General features: G+C 36.6%; 1 protein-coding gene across 2 annotated transcripts in view; it reads right to left on the minus strand.

Moving 5' to 3' along the window:
- The window catches only part of SCML2 (Scm polycomb group protein like 2), a 95,389-nt gene that overhangs the window by 5,215 nt on the left and 74,089 nt on the right, over window positions 1-16,085 (minus strand). For both annotated transcript variants that reach the window (XM_032840801.1, XM_032840800.1), the window contains exons 7-11: window positions 13,978-14,186; window positions 9,469-9,592; window positions 7,064-7,267; window positions 6,168-6,347; window positions 469-579 (exon numbers count right to left, since the gene is read on the minus strand). In XM_032840801.1, coding sequence (XP_032696692.1) covers window positions 469-579; window positions 6,168-6,347; window positions 7,064-7,267; window positions 9,469-9,592; window positions 13,978-14,186 — 828 coding nt within the window. The remainder of the gene's footprint in view (window positions 1-468; window positions 580-6,167; window positions 6,348-7,063; window positions 7,268-9,468; window positions 9,593-13,977; window positions 14,187-16,085) is intronic.

Genomic DNA, 16,085 nt, shown 5'->3' on the forward strand with positions numbered 1-16,085 from the left:
CCAAATTGATTCCACTATGTCTCCTGTATTTCTCATGGCAATTGTCCCTTCCCCGTCTTGCTACCTAAGGCTGTAAACACTTCACTAAAGCATTCATTTTTAGGAAGGCAGTTCTTCACAACGATTATAATATGATCATACAGTTGGCTTCTACCATTTGCTTACTACTTGGACACTCAAAAATTCCAGTGGGAAAAGGCACTAGTTTTTCTGTTCACTGTTTTATCAGCTTTTAGTAATACAGAGCTGAATGGAAAATGTTACTGTAACTGTTTCATTTTTATCTAAGGAGAAATGACCATTGTGTACTTCTGAAGGGAATGAAATGCTCAAGAAAACTGATGAAGTAGTAGTAGCCTAAATGCTCAACTGATTTGGGCAAATACACACCCCCACCCAAGAGCATATAGTTAAATGGGAGTAGAGTGACTTTTCTTCCCATTCCAGGACCATGTAAATACTATTTACCTTTAGAGGCATACACCTTTGTTTTGGGGAGTTTAGGTGACACAGGAACAACATAAGGTGGAGGTTCCTGAGAAGGCCGTTTGGGGCTTTTTTGTGTTACGTCTTCTTTAACTGTTTAAAAAAAAGGTGTTTGTTATAACTAACATTCTTTGAGCATTTTCAGATCATCAGCATATAACAATTCTGTTTCTAACGCATTTGCCTACCGTAACTTCATCAACAATTTATCAATTATTTGATTATTTATGACTAATATTCGTTGATTTCATCCCATTAAATATTCCAGTGACATCACATTCAGGAGCTAAAAGCATTATATCCAGGCATCATTTATTCTAGGGTCATCACATATCTCTAAATATCTCAGGAAGCAGTGAGGCGACCAATTATAATGTGTCTAAAAAGGCCTGGGAAAACTGTTCCCGTGAAAAAAATAAAGTTAAGAATTCAGAGAAGGAGGAGGCAGTGTACAGTGGACATCTTGCTTTATAAGCAATAGTCCTGGCCCAGAGCTAGCTACCCTTACTATAACTCTACAGCTTACTTATTATTAAAGCAAATGCATTTTTACCTAAAGGACCACTCTTTAAGGCATGATCCTGAAAGTAATCACATCTCAAATTACTAACTAGATTCTAAATATCAGTCAGTATCTTGATTTAACCTCCAACTAAAGGGAAAAATTAAGTGTAACAGAAATATAAAAAATCTGATAACAGAACCTGAGTGAGAAGAAAGATAGCAATGAGAAAGTACCAAAGTCAAACTTCATCTGGTTCAAAATAGCTGGGGGCCAGGCATAGGTGTGCTTCTTAAGATCATCTGCCATCTGGTTACTGGCTGATTACTAAAGAGTCTAAGAGAGCTCTTACCACTTGATTTTATTTTTAATCATGGACTACAAAAACCAACAGGCAAAACATATTTCAGTGAATGGCAAATATTTCTACAATTAGGATATTTAAATTCCTATAAAGAAAAAAATTGACTTTTTTCATACTCATTTAATGCTACAGAAAATTCAAATCCTAATGTATAGTTTTCTATAGATACATGTTACCTCAGAACCTTAGCAAGATCAGAAAATGTTTTCTTTTACTTATAATATTCTAATGCTTTCTTACAAAGTTAATGAAGCTGGTGTATGATCTACTATCTGGGGCTGATAAAACATAAAAATGACTCTTGACTTCTGCTTCTGGGTATTGTAGGAAGCTCAGGCACAAAACTTTTCCTGCAGAGATAACTAGAAAAAAGCCAAATAATTTACAAAATACTTTAAAAGTCATCATAGAGAGGCACTTCCAGGATGACTGACTAAAGACCTCCAAAAATCCACTTCTTTATAAAAATAACAAAGAGACCAGCAAAATTAATTTTTTCAAAAACTCTGGACATTATGTAAAGGCTTACCACAATCCAAAAGGCATTTGTTCCAGAAAAAAGAGGCAGAACCTCCAAAAGAACAGCAAACTCTGTGGCATTTTATCTTCCCTACCATCATCCCCTTCACTGTTTTTGTAGCAGCTTTGCAAACCAACAGGTTCATAACTACTGTGGCTGTGAAAACCCCCACATCGTAGCAGTCACTGGAGGGAACACAGTGGGTTTGGAGCTCGCAAAAGGCCCTATCCCCAAAGAACCATCACAATTTGACCAACCTTGAAGCTCAATAGAAAGCTCTGCCCTCAGGGCTTGTTTTATTGGACCTAAATCAGAGCGTCCTCGGTGTGAATGGTCCTATCTCTAAGGCATTGCTCAAACAAGCAAACAATCTGAATAAAATCTACAGTAGTAATTGTTTAACACTATAGTTGCCCAGTTGGTGCTGACAGGAAACTGACCCAAAAGCTTTAAAAACAAACCTGGAGAATAAAATGTCCATTAGGAGACTTTGAAAACCACAGATATACTCCTGGGAATCTAGAAGGCCATAAGCATGCATAAGGCTGTATCCAAGCCCAGGAAAGACCTAAAACCTTAACTTAGGTCTTTCATTTCTTGCTGACCTTGAGGCTCTGCACAAAGCAGACTCGTAAACTGCCTCCCGGAATGTTCAAGGTAAAGTCGAACACATACATAAACTCTGTGGCAAAGGATGGGAGACATACTGGTTGCACACATTTATGGAAATCCCTGTCCAATCATTTGCTGAACACTAAGCTAAATGAGCAGACTTCAGTGGCCATATACAATAAATGATCCCAGGAAGTCATTAGGTTTGTCCAGGAAAGTCACTATACCAAAGCACCAGCAAGGGAAGGGGTAAAATCTGATCTTCAGAGTTACTGCTTTACACTCTTATGTCCAGTTTTCTATTAAAAATTAGGAGACATGCAAGAAACATCAAAGTATGGCCCATAAAAAGGGTGGAAAACAGTCAATAGAAACTGCCTCTGAGAAAGTGCAGATACTAGAGTTAGCAGACAAGGTCTTTAAATCAGCCGTTTATGTTCAGAGATCTAGAAAAATAATAATCATGTCTAAGGAACTAAAGGAAAGTATGAGAACAAAGTCTCACCAAATAGAGACTACCGATAAAATGATAAAAATAACAAAAAAGAACAAAATCAAAATTTAGGACTTGAAAAGTAGTATAAATGAAATGAAACATTCACTAGAAGGGCTCCACAGCAGATTTGAACTAGCAGAAGAAAAAAATCAGCAAATTTAAAGAAAGGTCAACTGAGATGATAAAGTCTAAGGAACAGAAAGAAAAAAGAATGAGGGCAAATGAACAGGCCCCCGAGACCTGTGCGGTGCCATCAAGGACACCAAAATACACATAATGTTAGATTTCCAGAAGGAGAGGTAACAGAGAGAAAGGGACAGAAAGAATATTTGAAAAAGTAATGGCTAAATGTTTCCCAGATTTGATGAAAAGCATTAATCTGAACATCCAAAAAATTCAACTATCTCCAACGAGGATAAATTAAAAGATATCCACACCTAGAAAAAACACAGTCAAACTATCAAAAGCAAAAGACAAAGAGAATCTTGAAATTAGCAAGAGAAAAGCAAATCATCATACAAGGGATCTTCAATAAGATTAACAATTGACTTCTCATCAGAAACTACAGAGGCTAACAGGAAGTAGTATGATATATTCAAATTGCTAAAAAAAAAAAAAAAGACAGTCAAATAAGAATTCTACCTCCAACAAAACTAGAGTTTAAAAAATGAAGGAGCGGGCGCCTGGGTGGCTCAGTGGGTTAAAGCCTCTGCCTTCGGCTCAGATCATCCCGGGGTCCTGCAATCGAGCCTCGCATCAGGTTCTCTGCTTGGCAAGGAGCCTGCTGCCCCCTCTCTCTCTTTACCTGCCTCTCTGCCTACCTGTGATCTCTGTCAAATAAATAAATAAAAATCTTTTTTAAAAAAATGAAGGAGAAATAAGAAATTCTTCACAAATAAAAAGTGAGGGGCCCCTGGATGGCTCAACTGGATAAGCATCTGACTGTTGATTTTGGCTCACATCATGACCTCAGGGTGGTGGGATCAAGCCCCGTGTCAGGCTCTGCCCTGAGGGAAGTCTGCTTGAGATGCTCTCTCCTTCTCTTTCTGCCCCTCCCCCTGTTCTCTCTCTCCCTAAAATAGTCCTTTTTTTTTTAAGTGAGAAAATTTGGGGCGCCTGGGTGGCTCAGTCAGTTGACCATCTCCCTTTGGCACAGGTCATGATACTGGGGTACTGGGATTGAGTCCCAAGTAGGGCTCTCTGCTCTGCAGGGAGCCTGCTTGTCCCTCTCCCTCTGCCTGCTGCTCCTCCTGCTTGGCCTCGCTCTCTGTCAAATAAATAAACTCTTCAAAAAAATAATTTTTTTTAAAAAAGTGAGAAAATTCCTCACTTGAACAGCTTACCTACAAGAAATGAAATGACATTCAACAGTGACTCAAATCCACATAAAAAGTTAAAGAATACTGGAGCATCTGGGTGGCTCAGTCATTAAGCATCTGCCTTTGGCTCAGGTCATGATCTCCAGGTCCTGAGATTGAGCCCCATGTTGGGCTCCCAGTTCAGTTGGAAGTCTGCTTCTCCCTCTCCCTCTGCCTCTCCCCCTGCTTGTGCTCTCTTTGTCTCTCAAATGAATAAATAAAATCTTTAAAGAATAATAAAATGTTTAGGGATGAATTTAGCAAAAGAAGTGCCAGATGTGCTTTTTGAAAACTACAAAATACTACTGAAATAAAGAAAGACCTAAATACATTGACATCCCATATTCATGAACTAGAAGATGTGATATTAATTTTTAAGAGATTTTATTTATTTATTTACTTACTCACTTATTTGAGTTGGGAGGGAGACTAAACATGCAAGCAAGGGAGGAGTAGAGGGAGAGGGACAAGCAGACTCCATGCTGAGCATGGAACTGGATGCAAGGCTCAATTCTAAGACCCTGAGATCATAACCTGAGCTGAAATCAAGAGCCACCCAGGCACCCCAAAGACTCAATATTATTAGATGGCAATAATCCCCAAATTGATCCACAGATGGAACATAATTTCTACTAAAATCCCAGCAGAAATTGACAAGCTGAACTTAAAAATCATATGGAAACCCAGAATTGCCAAAACAATCTTGAAAAAAGGAGAACGAAGTTGGAAAACTCACACTTCCCAATTTCAAAACTTACTACAAAAAGCTACAGTGATCAAGATCATGGGGTACGGGGGTGCCTGAGTGGCTCAGTTGGTTAAGTGTCTGCCTTTGGCTCAGGTCATGATCTCAGGATCCCACACCCCTGCTTGTGCGCTGTCAAATAAATAAAATCTTTAAAAAAAAAAAAAAGAAAAGAAAAGGGTAGTATGATACTGCCATGAGGATCGACATACAGATCAATGAAAAATAAAATCCAGGAATAAATCCACATATTTACAGCCAACTGATTTTTCACAAGGGTGCCAAGACAAGTCAATAGGGAAAGAGTAGTCTTTGCAACAAATGGTGCTGGGACAATTAGATATTCACATGTGAAAGAATGAAATTAGACCCTATCTCACTGTATCTAGAAAAATTAATTCAAAATAGATCAATAACTATATATATCAGCTAAAACTATAAAATCTTAGGAGTAAACATAGGAGTAATCTTTGTGAAATTATACTAAGGAATATTTTCGTAGGTATGACACCGAAAGTACAAGAAATAAAAGAAAAAAAATAGATAAATTGGACTTCATGAAATTAAAAATTTTTGTGCTTCAAAGGACACCATCAAGAAAGTGAACAGACAACCTATGGAACGAAGAAAATATATGCAAAGGATATTTCTGATATGGAACTTTATCTAGAATATATAAAGAATATAACTATAACAGATATAATATATAAGAGGCACAAATATATTTTATTTCTATGTAGTAAAAAGACAACCCAATTAAAAATTGAGAAAGGGTTTAAATAGACATTTCTGCAAAGAAGATCTACAAATAGCCAATAAGCACATGAAAAGATGCTTAACCTCAGCCATTAGGGAAATGCAAGTCAAACCACAGGATACTTTTCACGTTTTGAGTCTCAACTTCATTATGAATATAAGAAACTATTTGTCCACTTTGAATGAACAAAAACAACTATATATTATACATGTCTAATTAGTTCATGATGGCTAAAACGTTTACTTTGAGGAGGACACTAAATTATACAAGATTCTCGTATTAATTATAAAATAGAAGCACAGGATAAAATTTTACATTTTCTCTCACCTGATTTTTTATCATGCTCTGCAGGACTAGAAGTATTACCTCTGTAAGAGCTAAAAGGCTGGCTACTCAAAAGGTTATCACACTGTAAGCTGTGGCATAAAGTCTCAAGAAAGCGAAGAGCAAATGATGCACTATTCACTGGAGGGAGCTGGACAGAGTGGGTTTCCCCATCAAAGGAAGCTATTGGGGGGAAAAGAGATGTCAGAATTACCTCGTAGAAAGATAAAACTACAACATCAAAAAAGCCATCAATTTTGGAAATATATTATTAATCTAACTTGCGGTTTTTGTAATTTGTAAAGGAATATTCTTAAATTACAAAGGCCCCTCTCATTCAAACACAATAGCCTATATTGGTAAAAGCATTCTCATTTAAAAAATATCCGTAAGGCAAACAACATCAAGGGCAGCAGCAGCAACCCAGTGATCTATAGCACTTCCGGCTACTCTAAGCATTCTGTGGGCATAAATGTAGTATCTGATCAATCATGAAAGGCAGTTGTATCTTACTCATAAGCACTTCTTGAGTCACATTTTCACTTACAGCTTCTTACAGATCAGTCTGTTTTCTAAAAACATTAAAATATATTATCAACCAAGGTATTTTGCCTATAGTGAACTTAATAAAGCATGTAAAAAAAAAATCTTCTACCTCCATTTACAGTATGACTCTGACCATTGTCTACTTTGAACATAAAGTTAAACTTTCCCAGAGTTAAAAGTCTATCAACAGACATTTATTATAAATATTCTATTATATCAATGTAAGTATGCCAATATTATAGTTAATAAACTATAAGTATTATAAGATAATCTCTATATTATAAAATCCTTGCCTTTTTAAAACCTAAAATCAATTCATAAGTAAAGCTGAATAAAGGATTAGTTGAGCATACCAGTTATCACTTCTCCTCCACGATGATCTGGCTTAAGAAATCCAAAAACAGTCTTACTTTCAATGGCACAATCGACACAAGCCTGCACCGTCCGCCGGAGCACCACATTCACGGGGCCCGGGCCAAAGTGGTCAGGCAGCTGCTGGATTTTCTTCTGATCCAAAAGAGGACCAGAGTTTCCATGTTTGTTTACATAGACACAGACTTCAGGAAACATGTGTATATAAATACAACAAAGAGATTGGTTAAAAGCAACATAAACACTACATAATTATTTACTATATCCCACTAGCCACACTTCACTCAAAGAGAACCCAAATATAAACTATCAACAATCATTTCTGCTACCTAAAAGTATATATGTAATTAATTTTTACATTTGTATAAAGATATTAAATCTAGAAATAATCCAAACACCTATTCAATTTTCTAGAATTTTGCCTAAAATAATTATAATAAAACCTATCCAACTTTTAGTAGCATCATAAAATAATTGAAGATTTTTTTTTAATTTATTTGAGAGAGAGAAAGAGAGATAGTGAGAGAGGGAACACAAGCGGGAAAGTGGGAGAGGGAACACAAGCAGGGAGAGTGGGGGAGGGTTGAGCAGGGAGCTGGATGCAGGACTCAATCCCAGGACCCTAGGATCATGACCTGAGCCTAAGGTAGATGCTTACCAACTGAGCCACCCAGGAGCCCCTCACAAAACAATTCACACATTCCCACATCATGTAAAATGGCATAAAGATAAATACTTTCACCTTTTAACTGTATACACAGTACAAGAATTTTGTCAAAACTGGTCATGTTAATATACTCTTTGGACTGAATTTATTTTAAATCACCAACATTGCACCTTCAGTGTATTTTCTAAAGTAACCGAATAATTTAAGATACATGTCACACAGTAAGTTCTAATGACCTAGAATAATTTTTTCATTAACCTAAGGAAAATAAAAATGGCCTTTATATACCTGCCAAGGTTCACTAAAGAAAATTTAAAAATAACGCTTTCCTATGTATAATAAAAGCATATGACTTAGAAGCAAATAGTCTATAATCACACAAATGTCACATTTCCATATTTCTTCACTGAGAATCAATAAATATAAATCAACATACAATGTAACAATATGAGTACATTATTACCAAACAAAAAATATACTGTCCCCCTAAATTAAGAAGCATGTGATTTTTATCCATTACCTAATTCATATTGCCAAATTTTACATTTACATGGTCTATATTCAGTACAATAATCTCACTTTCACTATGTTGAAATACATGATAATTTAACTTTGGGGCAATAGCCAAAGGAAGGATGGACTCCGTCACAGAAATGAAAGGGCTATTAAAAACTTAACCAGGGGGTGCCTGGGTGGCATAGTTGGTTGGGCGTCCGACTCTTGGTTTTGGCTCAGGCTGTAATCTTGGGATTGTGGGATCAAGCCTGGAGTTGGGATCCACACTAAGTGCAGAGTCTGCTTGAGAATCTCTCTCCCTCTTCCTCTACCCCTCCAGCTCATGCTCTCTCTCTCTTTCTCTCTCTCTAAAATAAGTAATAAATCTTTTTTAAAAAAATAAAAACCCATGGTGCTGATGGGATGGACAAAGTCCTACTGAACACAAGTGACGCTAAACAAAGATTTCAATGTTTTATCTCCTTTGTGTTATACTTATTTAGCTAGTCTCTCCTGCCAACAGACAAAAAATCAGAAATAATAAACTGACAAAATGAGGTATGTTACAATAATCTGTAAGTGATTTCTATTTCAAAAAAATAATTTCTTTTTAATCAGGAAGGAAAAATTGGGGAGAAGGGTCCAAGGAACAGAAGAGTGTAAGAAAGACAAAGAACTAGGAGAAAAAGCAGTGGTACATGCTTTAAAAAAATAGGAAGGGAACAAGAAAACATAGAAGAGATGACAAATAAAAGGGGGATCTGTTCAGTCTAGGTTAGTGTCATTTCATGCTCGTCACATAACTGAGAATAATTTAAAGTCATCATGCCCCTTGACAGGTATAGATATGTCAAAATTTTAAAAGACATTTTAAAAACATTGGAAGTTTAAAAGTACATACAAGACAAAAAGACACTGTGAAATAAGACAAAGGGCAAAGAAAAATAGATTTGACAATGCTGTAAATTTTGTAAATCTTACCAAGCTAAATAAAATACGTTAAGAGTAGTGAATTTTCAAGTGACTTGTGTATTTAAACAGTTTTCCTTAACATCAAAATGAACTAGAATTTCAAAATACTTTAATAAGAAAAATGCTAAGAAAAAACCCAAAAACATCTTATCATCTTTTTTCCTCTTATTTTATTCCTCAAATTCAAAGACACTAAAATAACACAGAGTAAAAGATTAGTAATTTTATACCTTTTAAAAAATACTAATTTACCTGTTGACATCACTATTTTAGATGTACCAGGAGTGGCATCCTTATCATATGAAACACGACGGTCTCTGGCCAGGGATTTAATAGAAGCCGAAGACGTAGAACACAAAACAGGAAAATATTTTTCCTGTTTTAAAAAAAAGCACAAGCATATATTATACATTTTTTAAAGATTCTTAGATAAGGAGATCAGAAAATTATCAGCATCACTGGTCACAAATGATCAGCTGTCAGAAGTCCTTATGGTTGGAAACCCCTGTGTGTGTCACAAATTATAGTACTTTCCAAACTCTGCTCCTCAGAGAGGCCTATGAGCTGGTCAGGCAGGAGAAGAGACCCAAGAGTATGGGATTCCCAGCATTACCCCTCCTCCAACTGGTCACACCTTAGCCAAATAGCTCACTCTACAAAACTTGTTTTTATTTTCTGAGGTTCCCTGTTCGGCAAGTTTTTTTCACACTGCTAAAGTAAAGTCTGCAAATCCAATTCGGCAACACACCAAAATGGGGGTGGGGAACCTTAACAAGGCAGAGGACGGACTTTGTCTTTACAAAGCAGTCACTCATCTGGTTTTTACTGCATCTGGCCTGCATTTCTCCATATTATGCATGATAATTTTGACAAAATTACAAGTGGTTTCCTAAAGTCCATATAAAATTATGCCTATTGTACATAAGAAACATGTCTTCTGGACATTCTTAAATATCACTAGTGTTTTTATTTATTTTATATCAACTTTGGGGTTTTCTTGGAGCTACCTTCAAACACGGCTCTCCAATGTCAGAGAAGGGGGTCTTGTACCTAGAAAAGGTAATAATAGAGGATATTTTAAAAGCAGGGACAAAGGAGGATAAAAATAGGATAACATTCAATGTTGTATTTTCCTTGTTTAAATTAATGACTGTCATTTGGGTTCACTGTATTCTAGTAAATCATGGTTTTTTTAAAGATTTTTATTTATTTGTCAGAGAGAAAGAGAGCACAAGCAGGGGGAGTGGGAGGGTGAGAAGCAGGCTCCCTGCTGAGCAGGAAGTCTGCTGCAGGACTCAATCCCAGGACCCTGGGATCATGACCTGAGCTAAAGGTAGATGCTTAACCAACTGAGCCACCCAGGCATCCCAAAATCATGTTATTTTTTAAGAACTGAATTATAATTATAGTGTTGATACATTCTCATCCTTTCAGTATGTTAAAAATCTGAATCTTTTGACTTAAGACATACCAAGACAGTATGCTTCTATTAACACTGTAAATTGAATAAAGGGACATTTATTTGAAAAATGTGCTTCTGTACTTCTAGAATCCTTAAAGAGGGGGTGTACGTGGACAGTTGACAAAGAGTCTACTGCAAGAATTATTTGTACTCTAATTCAAAGACTTCCTAAATAATTAAATTATGGGGACACTTGGGTGGCTCAGTCAGGTAAGCATCTACCTTCAACTCAGGTCATGACCCTGGGGACCTGGGATCAAGCCCCATGTCAGGCTCCCTGCTTCTCCCTCTCCCTCTTCCTTTCCCCACTCCATGCCTCCTCTGCTTCTGCTCACTTTCTCGCCCTCTCTTTCATATAAATAAATAAAAGTTTTTTAAAAAATCATTAAACTATGGTGTGACAGTACTGAAAAAGGGATATCGATAAATCCATGAGACTCTTCATCTTTTCACGATAAAATAATAAAGCTAAGAAGATGGTGAACTAAAATTCTTCCTTCGAAACAAAAAACAATTATCCAAAAAAATTATATAGAGAAAAAAAAACACAAAAAAATTATAGAATCTGTCTCGTGCCCCACCCTACCACCTTATAAACAATATTTTTTTAAAAGACTTTATTTATTCATTTGACAGAGAGAGACAACACAAGCAGGGGGATTGGGAGAGGGAGAAGCAGGCTCCCTGCAGAGCAAGGAGCCCAATGTCAGGCTCAATCCCAGGACGCTGAGATCATGACCTGAGTCGAAGTCAGACACAATGACTGAGCCACCCAGGCACCTCTAAACAATATTTTCAAAAACACCTTTTTAAAATTGTCAAATTAGCACTGGAATTATTTAAAAATAAAGGAGTGAAAAGCAACTTTATGGACTTAAATCTTCATCATTCTACCAACTAATCACAAAGACTTTTTTCAGCAAAATAAACATTAAAAGTATGCATCAAGGGCACCTGGGTGGCAGAGTCAGTTGAGCCTCTGACTCTTGGCTTCAGCTCAGGTTGTGAGCTCAGGGTCATAAGAGCAAGCCCCAAGTCCTGCTCCATGCTCAGCGCAGAGTCTGCTTGGGACTCTCTCTCCCTCTCCCTCTGCCCCTCCCTACTGTGCTCTCTCTCCCTCTCAAATAAACAAACCTTTAAAAAATGCATCAATGACATCCTCAATACATTCGAGTTTTCAAAATGCATTTAAAATAAAGCATTATTTCCTTTTAAGTATCACAACCTTCCTTAATTTTATGCAATTTATTTTGAATTTGAAAACTTTAATCTGCTAATGATTTACATTAGAATAACCTGCTTATTTGATTTTTTAATGCTTATGATTTTATATTTGTAATATATCCACTGTTACTTTTAATTTTTATTTAAAAATTTTTAATGCTTTTTGAAATAAAAATACCAGTATTAATTTAAGCATTTTAAAATCAGGGGCGCCTGGGTGACTCAGTCGGTGAGTGTCTGCCTTCGGCTCAGGTTGTGATCCCGGGGTCCTGGGATTGAGCCCAGCATCAGGCTCCCTGCTCAGGGAGCCTGCTTCTCCTTCTCCCTCTGCCGCTCCCTTTGCCGCTCCCTCTGCCACTTCCCCTGCTTGTGCTTTCTCGCTCTCTTTCTTAAAGAAAAGAATAAATAGAATAAAATAAAATAAAAATGGCATTGTCATTTTGCTCCGTACTATAAACATTAGTTGAAACAAAACAGAAATGTCATATATATTGGTATCAAATGGCTGAACTCAGAAATGTTTATTACTGCTGAAATTTAATTTAGTTCTAATAAGATCTAGGAAGATTCTATGTCATTCTATTAAGAATATATCTCTTGTGGGGCCCCTGGGTGGTGCAGTTGGTTAAGCATCTGACACTTGGTTTCAGCTCAGGTCCTGATCTCAGGGTTGGGCTCCAAGTTCAGTGAGGAGTCTGCTGAAGTTTCTCTCTCTTCCTCTCCCTCTGCCCCTCCCCCTGCTTGCTCACTCATTCTGTTTCTTTCTCTGTCTCTAAATAAATAAATCTTAAAAAATATATATCATGTAAAAAAAGGAAAAAATACATCTCTTGTAGAACACATATATTTGGGTCTTTTTTAAAATCTATTTTTATAATCTCTGTCTTTTAATTGGAAAATTTAGTCCACTAACTTTTAAAGTAATTATTAATATTTTTGGGTCTGGGTATACCCTCATTATTTTCTTTTATCCCTCCCTGACCCCCCCTTTATTATTTCCTTTCTATTTGTCTCCTCTGTGTTTTATTTCTCTATTCCTTCTTTCCTCTTTTTTTAAGTACTTGTTGAATATTCCTTGGAATTCCATTTAAGTTTTCCTACTGGCTTTTTTAGCTAGACTTCTTTGCATTTGTGTTTTTACAATATGCCCTGGGGATTACACTGTATAACCCACGTAGTTAATATTCTACTACTTAACATAAAATGTTGAAACCTTCCAATGACAGAAATCCATATCCCCACTCAAAGCCTTTATACTGTTATATGTATTATATCATATTATGTATTGATGTTATATAATGATGTATTATATCATGCCATATATATTACATTACCCCACAAGACCATATTATAATTATTGCTTTAGTCACATTAGTATAAAGAAATTAAGAGGAAAAAAAGCAAAAAACAAATCATTCACAATTACCCAGACGTAAACTTCCTTCAGGATTTCTTATAGTGCTTATCTGCCAGTGTGGAATTCTCTAAGTATGCTTTTATCAAAAATATCTTTAGTTTACCCTCACTCTTGAAGAGTATTTTTGCCAGATACAGAATTCTATGTAACACCCCTACCTCCTGTGCATACTCCCCCCAACCACAGTGTGTCTGCTTCCATTCACTCTCCAGTATCTTCAAGTAGCTGTTTTTTTCTATTATTTCTAGGTTTTAAAGTTGTTTTCTTTGGAGGAGTCAGTTAGGTGGCCAGCACCATTGAATTTATTGCTTTGATTCCCCTTTCTAACCTGCTTTATTGAGGTATAATTTATGTACAGTAAAACTCAATTCAAAGTATACTGACTTTTAAATAAATTGGCCTAAACACAAATATACCCACAGAGCATTTCCAATGTGGTTTTGAGAAAGTTGAACACTATTCAAAATTTGAAGATTACCCAAGAAAAGAAATACCAATCTTGATAGCTAGCTATGTGGGCTTTAAAAAGCATTGTATATGCTCTTCGTACAGTACATTGCTCAAGGACCTCATCATACTCTTAGTAAAACCTAAACCCTATGTTATAAAAAAGGCACTGCAGAGACCTATAATACAAATTGGGTGGAGATTAACTCACCTTTTTTGGGCCTTTTTTCCTTGGTGTGAGATTTTTAACAGCACTTCCCTTCTTAGGGACTGAAGTCTGCCCCGGTGGTTTAATGCGACCTGATTTCCTGATCTGCTGTGTTGGTAGTATTACAGCAGTTTTCTGTGGAGACTGCATTGAATGCTGGGTTGCTTTGGAAAGAGAAGACTGGGTTTTTGCTATATTCTTTGTAACGGGCACTGAGAAAAACAAAAAACACAACATAAAAATAAAACTAAAGTAAATGACACATGTATTGCCTTTTTAGGACTCTAAAGAAATTTAACTCAACCTTTAAAAATATTCCAAACGTTATTCATTAAAAACCACTTAAAAGTACCATTTAAAGTGAAGTTTCAGGGGGCGCCTGAGTGGGTCAGTCAGTTAAGTGTCTGACTCTTGATTTCAGCTCAGATCGTCATCTGAGGGGTCATGAGATCAAGCCCCACATGGAGTTCCACACTCAGCAAGAGTCTGCTTGAGATTCTCTCCCTCTGCCCCTCCTCCCACTCACACATGTGTGCCTTCTCTCTCTCCCACTAAAGAAATAAAATCTAAATAAATAAATAGATACATACATAAAATGAAATTTTAGGTATTTAAGATTTCAGATTATCAGCAAGTAGTCAAATTCTCCAGAAAAAAAAAAAATGAAGAGGCTTTTATAAAACAAACCAGTAACTTCCAAACTTAGCATAGTGAAAATTTCTAGCAATTTACATTGTCTGCTTCTCCTATTTTTAGTTCTTAGCCAGAAAAGAGTTTTCCCTTCAGAAAATACCATGCCAAAATATCTAACCACAACGTATGCAGGAATCACTCTTCTCATCAATACAGAAAAACACAGCAACCACTATCAACTTGTAGTTCGTCTTTCAGAGGCCAGAGGAATTGCCCAAGACAACCACTGTGCTACCTTTCTTTACCTCCAATTTTCTTACCTGTCATCTTTGCTTCATACCAACTGACCATGCTTTTTTGCTCGTTATGAGATCTAACCACAAACCCTCTCCATTTTCATTCAATCTATTAACTTTCTTCTGGCTTTACTTTACTCCTTATCAACCTCCTATCCACTTCTAGCAATATCCCTCTAACTAGTATCCCTTACTTTATCACCCCTTGGTCTCTGATCATGTCTAGCATGCCGGCTCCCACCTCTGAGGCACACTGTCATTTGCTTTCCCTGGCCTTGAGCTGTAGAACATAGGTCAGCAATCTTTTTCTATAAGGAGCTAGACAGTAAATATTTCAGGCTTTCAAGGCCACATACAGTCTCCACCACACATTCTTCTTTGTTTCTTTGTTCTCTTAAATCCTTTAGGAATATAAAAACCATTCTTAGCTCACAGGCTACATGGGCTGGATGTGGTTAGCCCTTGGGTTGCAGTTTGCCAACTCTTGCTTTGGAACATAAGAATATTATTGCTATAAAATCCACACTGACCTCAAATGGGGTGTCACTGCTGCAACTCACTAATTTCCAAGGATGCTCCACAACAGAATGCTTTTCCCTGTTAAAGGTTCCATCTCCTTCTCACTCTATTCCATTCAGCAAATGACCCTACCTTCTACTTTATGGGAAGATTAAAGGGTATCTTTGGGAATGATCATAACCATCTCACTTCTCCATTTTAAAATGCTTTTATTTTCATTCATTCTCACCCCTTCTTCTTGCATCAAATGAAAAGTCTTGTCTCTACTCTTCTAAGTCCAGTCAATCCCCTTTACTTATCACCTAATAATTATCTTATTTGGTTCCCATGGGACATTATGGTTTCTATGTCCTCCTCTTTCTTCACGGTATTTAATCACTTGATCCCCAACTATTCTTACAACACTCATAAATCCTTTATTTTGAAGTTAGTTCTCCTAGTTTCTGGTATACTTTCAAGCCCTTGCATGAATCGCCTTCTAGTCACTACCAAAATACCAAGAAACAGCACCTATACTTAATACTCCAATTTCCTTATTATTCTGAGTCTCCGTGGCCTCCTGTGATTAGCTTTCCTTCTTACAAACATATTTTAAAGAAATTATTTCCCAGGTCATTAATGACACTTCCCTAGTTACTAAATCCAAATAAATCCTCACTGTCT

The sequence above is a fragment of the Lontra canadensis genome, unplaced genomic scaffold (assembly GCF_010015895.1).
Source record: "Lontra canadensis isolate GAN:19392208 unplaced genomic scaffold, GSC_riverotter_1.0 scaffold116, whole genome shotgun sequence".
Taxonomy (NCBI): domain Eukaryota; kingdom Metazoa; phylum Chordata; class Mammalia; order Carnivora; family Mustelidae; genus Lontra; species Lontra canadensis.